At 45.2% G+C, this 12,171-nt stretch overlaps 1 protein-coding gene across 1 annotated transcript in view; it reads right to left on the bottom strand.

Moving 5' to 3' along the window:
* Window positions 1-12,171, bottom strand: part of SPAG9 (sperm associated antigen 9) — a 2,727,931-nt gene that overhangs the window by 48,797 nt on the left and 2,666,963 nt on the right. The window contains exon 29 of the mRNA XM_069654919.1: window positions 5,316-5,459. Coding sequence (XP_069511020.1) covers window positions 5,316-5,459 — 144 coding nt within the window. The remainder of the gene's footprint in view (window positions 1-5,315; window positions 5,460-12,171) is intronic.

The following is a 12,171-nucleotide window of genomic DNA, read 5'->3' as shown; positions in this document are numbered from 1 at the left end:
ATTCCTTCACCCCAAAATTTACTCAGATGGCTAAGATGAAGGGGGGAAAGGTACAACGTTTTGATTGTCATGGTAAAAAGGGGATAGTGGAAGTCAAAAGAAGGAAATTTGGCAGAGGTATACCATCCACATCCAAGATCTCAATGTAGTTTACTCAGTTAGAGGTTGCAAAGGGACCTTTACTGCCTGAGAAAGGATAGTGAGCCCTTGGTTGGGATGGAGAACTGCACATTCACAATTGTAGGAGGTAATTCCTCCGAGTCATGGGAAGCCACCCTGTAGCAGGAGTGACGGTAGGGTTCTTGAGGGAAGAAGAATAATGGCATCAGGAAGAAGAGTCACTCAAAGAACAAGATCTCGTTTGATATTTTTCTCTGTTTCCTCATCGGATGATGCTCCTCTGGTTCCTTGGACTTTGACTCCTTTGGAGTTCGAAGACTTTAATGGAGCTTGGGACTTGTGAAACGTTTGACATTCTTATGCAGAGTGGTCAAGACCTTGGGGACATGCTGCCTAACAGCCTTACAATGCATTAACTGGCAGGCGCCACAATCGTCAGAATCATGGTCTGGGCCCAACCACAAAACAGGGCTTATTGCAAGTGGCCTTCGGAGGAGACTTGATGCCAGTCAAAAGCCACTAAATGTGATACTCCAAAGCATTGCCTGAGCACGCAAAAAAACGCAACTGAGGTCATATGTGGAAGACATCTCCATATATGCTACCAATGACATCACAATCGGAGTCACAGGCACCAATAGCATGTAGAAGGACAGAGACAACTACAAGGTAATCAATTGTGGATGAAAACATTTTTAAGCCATCCTTGCCTGTGGAGGATATTTCTAAGATGAGCAATATCTGGTTCATTAGAACTAGCAAGGAATATTATGAACAGGTGGGCTCTGATGTATCTTCTAAATTGGTGTCAAAAAGTGCCTGAATGTGTTGGGAAAACTTATCTGGGCAGTTTGGTCCTTTTCTCTTCATATGAGAGGATGTCAGATTTTGGTTTGGCAGTGCCTTTAAAAATGCCTGGGGCACTTTATTAGATTCAGCTAAGCAGTAGCCTCAGGTTGTGGAGAATGCCTTGGAACACTGTCTTCAGTCTTTTTGCAGCTCATCCTCCAGTGATGATGCAGAGGTCAGCTTTGACAGTAGAACTCTAGCAAGATCTTTTCCTTATTTTCTTATGGCACTGAGTAGATCTGGAGGATCAGTCTTGCTCTGAGGTACCGAAACAGTGCCCGAGAGACTTAGTTCATGGCTTCATATTGTGAGACAGCCATGCTATCAAGAGATGACACAGGCACAAGAGATTTAGTTCAAAAACCTTTATTTCACTGTTCAGGATGGTGTAACGCCTAACTATTAGTTATATTAATATATGCACAAAATTAAAATAAGAGACAGGTTATATGTTCAGGCTGTCCTGACTCGAAGATGGGTCTTCAAGTCCATAGATCCCATCAGTTCCACACACCTGCACTATGGGTATCCATATGGTTCAAAAGGGGATACGTGCGTGATATATGTCATATATGCTAAGGGAAATTAAGTTGAAGGTACTACAGAGAAGTGGTGAAATCAGAGAAACCCTCTTTTCCAAAGACAATGGTAAAAAAATATCATAGCGAATGTGACTATTATTCATATTCACTAGTGTCATTACAATAGACTTCAAACAATAAATAAGAGTTGAAACAAAAAAGAATTAATAAAAAAAGGGGTTACAAAAAGACAAAACAGTACAAACCAATGTGAATCAATTCAAAACATGTGCAGATGAAAAACCTGGAATAAGCACTTGCTAACGCTTTACTAACCCTATACTACAGCAGGGTTTACCTGCCTAAACAAAACTAAAGAAAGTCCATGTCTTATAAGTCCAAAACAAGAATCTGTGTAAAAACCTATGCTGTCCTCACAACTACAACAAAACTGGCAAATAGTGTTATTTAATGGCAGTTCAATATAGTTCCAACATAACCTTGTTCTGTTACTGATTGATCAAGGTCTTATTTATATTAATCATTATGACGATTCCCTTCATTTGTTGGTATCTGGCCTCCATTACCCCACACAGCCCTGTAGTCTGGAGATCCCCTTGCCCAAGACAAAGGTAATGAAGTTTACACACCACTGTAATCCGGGGGTCCCCTTCATCAGGACGAAGGAAAATAAAGTTAACTGCAGTCTTGGGAGTCCCTTCCCCAAGATGAAGTCAAATAGTGTTCACTGTAGTGTTTGGATGCCCTTCCCCAAGATGAAGGCAATAAAGTCCATACAACACTGTGATCCTGGAGATCCTTTTCTTTTATCGGCTTCCTTTCTTCAGTTTCACTTTCTTCTATTTCACAACAACAAAATAGCTGATCCACTTGACCTTTGCTTCCGTTATCTTCTCCAAGGATTCACTTTTCTTTACAGCTTTCCAATTTTCAGTGGCTTTTGGTCTAGGCGCAGTTTCAGACCACATGGTTCACCCATCACAGGTCAGGCAAACGGCAAACACATGCTTTCCTTTTGCTTTAAATCTGGATGTTGAATTATGTAAACTAGGAATCTTTAGGAAACTCTCTGGTCTAGGTGAGGTTGACAGATCACACAGTCTACCCATTACAGGTTACACAACAATATGTTTCCCCCAATGCCACTGTTCAATAGCTTGATTCAACACTCCATATACGTGCGTCTTGGGGTTTATAGTGATAATACCGAATTCCAAAATCTCGAAAAAAAAATCTCGAAAAAAAAGGCTGAAAAAAAAATATTGAATTTTTTTTATGACGTTTTTTTTTCGAAATGGGGGGGTTCCCCCCCGAACCCCCCTTTTTTGTTTTTTTTATTTTAACCCTTTTTTTTACTTACCTGACCCCAAAAACCATAAATAAATAATTCGATATTTTTTTTTTCGAGATTTTTGTCATTTGGTATTATGTTTTCGGCCTTTTGACTGACCACCGCGTCTTGGCATTAGCTTAGTTTCACTTGAGACGGACTAAACAGCCCCTTTCACAAAGTTTGTTATTCAGAATTAATGTATTTCACTTTATATGGGCTCATCAGTCCCTTTCACAAAGTTTGTTATTCCTTAATGGTTGGTTTCACTTCGTATGGACTCACTAGCCCCTTTCTCCATGGTTCAGTATTCAAATTGCACTTTCACAAAGTTCGTTATTCACTAATAGGAATTTTCACTTTATATATTTTTTTTATTTTTTTATCGGGAAAAGCTATTTGCTGGTTCACCGACTGCTTACTTTCAGGGACGCCGGTCTCTGGTTCTGCCTGCGCTTCTTCGCCACACCGGCTCTGTGATTGCTCTCACACAGGGCTCCCCGATCCCATTTGTTCCACTCGGCAGGACTCCCGGGACACTCAGCAGCATCTCAGCCTCTTAGCTTCTTCCTTCTCGACAAGGCTCCAGCTTTAACTTCTGACTTCCAGCTTTTATACTGTTGTTCATTCACAAAGGGGTTGCAGGTGAAACAAAGCATCTCTAATTGCATGGCCTTGGTCAGGCCTATTAGTGTGACGGTTCTATGTGAAAATACCTCATTTTAAAAGGTCTCAAGAGAAAAAGACCGATTTACAATGCCCGATTTATTTTATCGTAAAAACAGCATTGTAAGGGTCTTTTTCTCTTGAAACCTTTAAAATACTGTTTTAAAAAAAAATATTCGGGGGGGGGGTTACCCCCCAAACATCTCATTGTTCCTCACCCACCCACGGGATTGCAGCCCCAGCCCCCTCCCCCTCTCCTACCCTCCCACCCCCTAATCCAAAACACATACATACAACATACACACCAGCGCGCACACACACTTACCTGTTCTCCTCGCCCTCCGCTTCCTGGTCCTGCAGAGCCTATCAGCCCCTGCGCACACTCGTGTGTAGGAGGGGCATGACAGTACGATTTAGAAAGACCTCTCTGTGCGGTCACAGCGTGGACTTTCTAAATAGACCTTTCAGTGAAAAGATCTTTTTAAAAAGATCTTTTCACTGGGAACGAGTGTGACATGCCTGACTGCTCTTCATCGTCACAGTACCAGAGAGGTACTTGCAACAGGAAATCTGCATTACTCCTAGTTGCTCCTTTTCTTCTCAGTACCCACAGGAAAGTCACAGGGGATGATGGGCTAGGACTTACAATGGCTCATAAAGGCTGAGGGGTTGTTCGGTAGGTCAATGTCGGAAAAGGGGAGATACCATGTCTCGCTCTGGGGTGTCCCTTCCCCAATCCCTAAGGACCCTCTCCCCAGGTGATCTCCCTCTCTTGTCCACCCCCCAGGGTTGGGATCTTTCAAAGTGATGACGCTCCCCTGGCCTCCTGTATAGAAGATCCCTGGGGAGTAGAAAGTGGAACACCCTTGGGTTTTTCGAAATATGGAATCACCTTTCGCGATCCCAAACAAAACATACAGTCCCAGGTGGATACCTTGGGATTATTTGGTGTTAGCACTGATAGCTGGGTCTAAATTGAATGGTCTATGGGAGAATGAGAAACTAGAAAAAATATGTTAAGACCGAAATAAGCGGATGCAAAATAACCCCAGATCTGTTTCTGCGTGCACACAAAAACAGGACTTATGTCCATTGGCATGAGTGTTGCCTTGATGAAGGCATGGTGTCAATTCTGGAGATTCACCACTAAGGCTCTACTTCTATGTACGCCGACAACTATCACCGATATGTACTATTGCCATTTCCAGCTCCAGGTTGGTCTCAGACGATTTTCTTATGAAAGGACTCTACAGGAAGAAGTATTCAGTAGAATAAATCACTGCATTTCGGTTAATACATCTGCTAATGCTGGATCCACAAAAATAACTCCTATAGGCTACTGTTTCTTCTCAGACACATTCCCCCTAGATGGTTCTTTGTTCTAAACTCACTCGTACATGGGTGTGTTAGGTAGAATTAAGCCTGTCCCCATCTTATCATGGCATTCCACAAAGCACCCATTGAAATATCAGGAACACTATGGAGCAAAAAAAGAGGTACTTTCTAGTTTGGCTTGCGGCAAAACAGGTAGGAATTTGTCTTTGTTCTGACAGTGTAAAGAAAGAAAGGAGTGCAGCAATTTCGCGTTCACTCAGTTGTAGGTCTGGCTTTGCTCCCAACTTCATCCCTACAAATAAACTCAGTGGTTCTGTATAATGTTTTAGACTGCCAGGGAACATAGATATTTAAACTTTGCAAAGATATTAACATTTTGTTGCAGGTTTATTGTTTTTGTTTTACAATGCAGGCTCTCATACAAATGAGTATTTTCATGAACTTTACCAAAATGTGATTCATGGATTCCTTACCCATTCTGAAATCAATATATCCTTCTCCTCCACTTATCACAAGCATTGACTTGAAGGTATTTAGCCCAGATGATTCTTGTTCTGCTGTTATAGATTTATCCCCAGCTTCAGAGCCATTACAGCTCTGGGGAGAAACAACATGGCCTAAAAAACAAAGGGTTGACAAATAAAATTGTTGCTATGCACACTGCAGGATACACTTTAAGCACAGATCCCCGACTCCTGCTCTGGCCGACTTCTACAACCACTCCTTCACCACTGGAGTCTTCCCTTCCCCCCTGAAGCACTCCCTCGTTCACCCTCTTCTCAAGAAACCATCTGCCGACCCTTCCTGCCCGGCCAACTATCGCCCAATCTCCATCACTCCTTTCCTGGGAAAACTCTTGGAAAAGCTGGCCATCTCCCAGCTCAATCTTCACACTGAATCTGTTGGTTGCCTCCATGATCATCAGTCTGGCTTCAGAGCTGCCAGAAGCACAGAAACTGCTCTCCTGAACATCCGTGAAGACCTGCTCTCCAACCTTGATTCCAACACCCCCTGTGTCCTCATCGTACTTGATCTCTCTTCTGCCTTTGACACGGTCAACCATGCCATCCTGCTCAACCGTCTCCGTGATAACCTGGGTATCACTGGTCAGGCCCTGGGGTGGCTGACTTCTTTCCTCTCTGATCGAACCTCCCAGTTTCAACTTGGGCCCTTCCTCTCCTCTATCTCTACCTGTGGTGTTCCCCAGGGGTCTAACCTCTCTCCCTGGCTGTTCAACCAATACCTGGCTCTTCTTGCACACCGCATTGCCGTACTCTGCCACTTACTTGCTTTGACTGTATTCGAAAATGCATCTAACTTTCATTTCATTTGTGCAGTGCTTTCATGTATTTTTCCTTAGTTCTGTATTTTAGTTTGACATTCACAAAAATGTCCTTGGTCTCCTGACCCTCTTATCATGAGTTTTCATCTGATCGGCATCTCTTTGTTTGTTTTATCTGGGTGCAATTTTACATGTCACAGTTAAAGTACAGGCATTTTCCATTACAGTTTGACAGGTACATAATTTCTCATTACAATTACCAAGTACATACAGAGAGAAATGGAATAGTACATATTTACCTATACAAATTGGCGGGACTATACAAAGTGCATACAGGGAAGAAGTGGCAGGCCGCGTTAGTACCGTTATTAGCAGGGCAGCATACCGTAGCGGTGTGAATTGCAATGATTAGACCAAAAAATACAGGTTCCATGTAATAATGTTGCCACAAAAATCTCGCTATGCAAAAATATCGCTGAAAAATGGCCATTTTTTGTGGCGACATTATTGCATGGAACATGCGGGGGACACACCCGCAAACCCCAAACTTTTTTTTTTTTTGCCCGTCCCCATATATATGGTCACCCATATAATATCGCCACGACCTTTTCCCGGCGATATTATTTACGGCGACCATATATATGGGGATAATATTACCGGATACCAAAATACAGTAGTCACAGATCAATTATCTGTGAATGGTGCATATACATAGAATAGTAAACAGTGCTAAGGTGCATTGGGTACCCTCTAAAGACAATGATCTGACTTGTAGGGCCCAGATTATTCCTGTGAGACTAGCCAGGCTTTGCACCCAATCCCAGCCCCTGGAGCAGCCCAGCGTTGACTATTCCCTTTCTGTCACTCACCAGTCCCCGGCAGCTCCCGTGGGTGCTTTCCGCTTTCTCACGCCCGTTCACTCGCCGGGAGCTCTGACGAGCAGCGCTTGTTGCTTCCGAACCTTCCTACTGCTTTTGGCGGCTCCCTTGAGTCTTCAGTGTCCCTCAGCTCCAGTGGGGGACACACGACACTTGATTTTGCATGGCTCCCAACCTTCTCACAGCCGGGTCTGGGTGCAGCGTCCTTCCTCCCCGGCAGCGTTCGGCAACCTCTCCCACAGCGCCTCACCAGACTGCTCTGTACCCGGTTGCTGCATCCTTTTCCCCAAAATATTTTGCCCTAGGCAGATATCTCTTTGCCATGTGCTGGTTTCTTTTTATATACACCTGTAGCCTTTCAATTGGCTGCAGTTAAGTCAGTTGCCTGAACCTAAATAGTGGGACATGCCTGACCATGGTATTAGTGTTTTACAGTCCTCTTCTTTGCATCAGTACCAGAGTGGTGTGCGCCAATAGAACTGTGTATTACTCCTAGTTGCCTCTTCTTCATCCCAGTCCCAAAGGCATATGAATGTGGGACAGTGTGTGTGTGAAAGAGGGGCAGACTGATGATAACCTACAAAGGAAGGAGGAGGCCAGGGTGCACTCTGCCATTTTCCTGTATTAACAAGAGAAGGGGGGTGTAGGTCTAACCTGCTCACATGAGGGTGTGTTCTCCTGACTGATCTCTTTTCAAGGGTAATTTTTAATGGAAGAAAAAGAATGCTTCTATATTTTGGAATGTGAAAACTCCTTTATTGTGTAAAAATAAGACCTTGCTTTGTGATACTTATGTCTATCCTGTGAAATGTTATGTGGAGTGATATTTGGAACATTACTACCAAGCACTGGGCGTCCACGGGAAACACTAAACGTGAATTGGCTCGTTTCCAAGCCATACCACAATGTAATCCTGTGGACGCACAAATGTCGTTCGCGTGCCGGGTACACTCTTCTTTTTTTCTCAAGGCAACCTTGGAAAGGGAGAAGGGCACACAAGTAGCCCCTTCTCCCTTTTCCAAGGTGGCCTTTTTATTTATTTTTCTCCCATTCATTAGTACGGAGCAACTTGGCCCAAAATGGCGCCCTGTTGCTCTGTACTAATGAAGCAGTACGCGCATTCTAGTGTTCCTATAACCAACGCGTACTGAGACAAAACCTTTTCAAACGGCAAAAGAAATGCCGCTTGAAAAGGTTTCGTCAGCCATTAGTGTTCCAGGGCTGCAAACCCCGGAATAGTAATGGCAATAACCGCCCCATCGGCAGGCTATTACCACCTTATGGTAATGCCCTCGGGGCCACCGTTAAGGCCCTCGCGATTGATTCAGTTCTTCTTTCCCTTACTCAATTTGACTCATGCCTTCACAAGATTAGGAACTTTTTGTATTTGTTTGCATGTGAACCTACGTGAATTAATGCTCTGTAGCTAGTTGTACTGTTTTAAATGGAGAGCTCGAACGTCTCGAGACATTCTGACGTATGATTTAGGTCAGCTGGTAATGCTGCAAAATGCGTGGAGGGGAATCACGTGATTGCCAGCAGCAGTATATTTTCTGATATGTTGCCTGATTTTTCAGGACATAGGTGTGCAGGGAACGGGAGTCTCCATTTGTTTGTAGACCAACTTCACCAACTGCCCTGCATAGGCCTTCTGAGTATTTATTAAATGTGCAGGACGCATGCACAGCCTTTAGGGACATACTGCCTGACGCAGACTTTTTTCGCAAGGGCATCAGTTTGTGTAGACTCCCTCTCAGTAGGGAGGTTGGACGTGGAGGACTATGGCCTTGTATCGACAGTGGTCGCCTATACCACCAGCCCTTCAGGTGAAGGGTGAATTGAGAGAAATGTCGGGTCCCCCCCCCTTGCTGGTTTATGTTACTTGGTGAATTCTGAGTTCACCAGAGGGGTGGAACAAGGATTCTCACAAAACGCGGAAATGGGGTTGGCGATGGCCTCATTAAAAGGCATTGCCCTTTCTGTCAGTGGCCCCTTGTCTAAAATGGCAGTTAGGTTGTAAGCTAACAGGGGCTTAGCCGGGGCGCACATGCCTAGGGGGTCTAACTCCCTGCCTGTCAACCGTCATGCGGTAATGGGCATTAGCATGACCATAATTGTGAGCCTGCTGATTATCCAAGTCAGGTGAAGTTTCTAGGCCACAAGCATTTTGCAGCCCTTCCGCCAAAGCAATCAAATCGTTACTACCAGTATAACAGATCCCAATGATATAAGGGATACATTACTCACCGTAATTGTATTTCTGATGCTTGTATCTGCTTGGATTCACATGCTGTGCATAGGCCGACATCTAGTGGATGCTGCGGAGTATTACAGTTTGTTTTTCGAAACTCGAAAATGGGCGTTCACAAAGGGCGTGCCAGTAATACTATCCCCTAGTGTGACGTCCATGGACATGAGGCCCAGTCTAGTTCTCAGGTAAGTTCAGCACACACATTATTTGCTGTTCTAATCTCCTCCCATATATATCTATTACACGGCCTGCGGTAGCGGGCGTGTAGTTATGGTTATGTTGCTAAACCCATAAGAAGACCACTTTTTCAGCGGCTTATAACTTTGCTCCCCGTGGACGAATTTTCACCGCTGAATTGTTGTGGAAAGTTGGGTGAGGATTCATGGAGGGGGGGGGGCAAAGTTATAGGGAGGGTCCCACATTTTTTTTCTCCATAGACTGAATGGGGAAAAACTTTGCGCACGGCTACAGACGGAATGGCTGGACAGATGTTAACCAAATTTGCAGCAGGAGCTTGGTTCAGAAAGCATGCTTTTGTGCGCGTGGTGGCAATCTGACCAGTACTTTCGTTGCAAAGAACTGAAATGGATGTCTCAAAAAATTAGTGATATCTGCCTCCGCTCCGCGGACCCATTTCCCTGTTCGCTCCACAGACAGAAGTCTCATTGGCTTGCAGTACGCCGTGATGTCGGTGAACATTGGACGTGGCTGTTGGTTGGCTGGAGGGAAGCATGCTCTGCGTCAAAGTTTTTGGAAAATGCCGCCATGGTGTATCGGAGGACAGTGCGGCGCCGAAAGGGACTGACAAATATAATGTCTGGCATGTGGTGGTGGGAAGAAGGGATGGAAAGGGTGGTGGAGAGAGAAGTGGTACATCTGAGATGTGTGATTATTAGGTGGATGAAGACGGTGGTGTGCCTGAAGTATCCGTGCATACTGTGCCAATTCGCTGGTCCCTGCACAGGCGACTACCATGTGCGGTGAATGCAGGCAGCCTTCGTTATGGCGCGATATCTCATGCTGCGACCTCTTACCGTGGTGACTGGTAGCAGCTGAATTGCAGAAGGGGAGTGCATTGGAAAACATATATTACGCTATGTGGTGGTGGGAAGAAGGGATGAAAGGGTGGGTGAGTGAAAAGTGATTCATCTGAGATATGTCAATAGGTGGACGAAAATGTTGTTGTGCCTGCAGTAACCGTGCGTACAGCGCCAATCCGCGAGTCTCTGCATAGGACACTACCAGGTGTGCTGAATGCAGGCAGGCTTCGCTACGGCAGGACAGCTGGTGCGGATAACCTCTTTCCGTGGTGACTGCTGGGAGCTCAATTGCAGAAGGGGAGTGCATTGCACATGACATGCACATTGTAGATAGCGTGTACTCCGGTGTGTTGCATGTGGTAAGGCTGTAGCTCTTTCGATGCATGGATGGAGGCCTTGCACCGACAACTGTGTGTCGTGGTTGCAATTAGGTTTGACATTGTTGCCTTCTGTGTGTGGTTAGTCAGCATTGCATACATTGTTGATTCCATGGGTGTAGTGCTTGTTAGCACATTCTACAGTGTTCACTCTGTGGCTGGAGCTAATGGATTGAACAGTTCTGCAGTCTGCAGTGTGTGCACTGTGTGCAGTGTTCGAATACTGTCAGTATAGAAGAGGGTAGGGTTGAAGTGCATCTTCTATGTGCATGGCTACTGCAGTGTGTGAAGTGGGTGCAATATTTAAATAGTGTGAGCATAAGTGTATAGGGGTGAACTGCATATTTCATAGGATTGCGTAGTGTCCATTGCGCGCAGTGCTGACTACTGTACTGCACTAGGAGGTATTGCTTTTGTGTACTGAATACAGTACGCCATTTGGTGGTGGGAAGACATGATGGAAAGGGTGGGGGCGTGAGAAGCGGTTCATCTGAGATACGTCAATAGGTGGACAAAGACGTTGATGTGCCTGCAGTATCCGTGCGTACATCGCCAATTTGCGGGTCTCTGCACAGGCGACTACCATGTGTGCTGAATGCAGACAGGCTTCATTACGGCACAATAGCTGGTGCGGAGACCTCCTTCCATGGTGACTGGTGGGAGCTTAATTGCAGAAGGGAAGTGCATTGCACATGACTTGCAGATTGTAAGATAGCGTGTACTCCGGTGTGTTGCATATAGTAAGCCCGTAGCCCATTCGATGCACGGATGGAGGCCTTGCACCGACAACTATGTGCCGTGGGTGCAATTAGGTGTGACATTGTTGCCTTCTGAGTGTGGTTCGTCAGCATTGCACTGCTGCTAATGGAGTGAACAGTTCTACAGTGTGTGCAGTGTTGGAATACTGTCAGTATAGAAGCGGGTAGGGTTGAAGTGCATCTTCTATGTGCATGGATACTGCAGTGTGTGAAGTGGGTGCAATACTCAAATAGTGTGTACAAAGAAGTGGATAGGGGTGAACTGCATATTTCATATAATTGTGTAGTGTCCATTGCTCGGAGTGCTGACTACTATATTGCTTTAGTGTACTGAATAGAGTGCGGGGAGCAGGGCCACTGTTGCAGAATTTTCTTTGGTTTGGTTGGCAGTAACACCATACTATGTGAATGAAAGTGGGTATGGGTGCCGGAAATCTGCTAACCGTTGCATGCATATCTGTATTAAGGTGTGGAGGATGGGTAGCAGTGGTGGTGGCTGTGGTACGTGTGTCGAGTGTGGTACTTGGGCACATGTTGCCATGCATGGCTGCATTACGTTGCAGTGGTTGTGAGCAAGGCCTAGACTATTGGGTGCATGGCAAAAGGCCGTAGGCCATGCACCCAATAGTCTAGGTCTTGTCCACCCCCACCACACCAATGCTGTTTAGACTGCATCTGTCAGACGGTGCTCACCTTTACGGAATGGTTGTGGAGCGCATTTTACTCTTCATAGACCACCAGAA

The sequence above is a fragment of the Ambystoma mexicanum genome, chromosome 3q, assembly GCF_040938575.1.
Source record: "Ambystoma mexicanum isolate Mex_15411 chromosome 3q, UKY_AmexF1_1, whole genome shotgun sequence".
Classification (NCBI taxonomy): Eukaryota; Metazoa; Chordata; class Amphibia; order Caudata; family Ambystomatidae; genus Ambystoma; species Ambystoma mexicanum.
The sequence above is the reverse complement of the archived record's forward strand: the minus strand, read 5'-3'. Positions and strand labels throughout refer to the sequence as shown.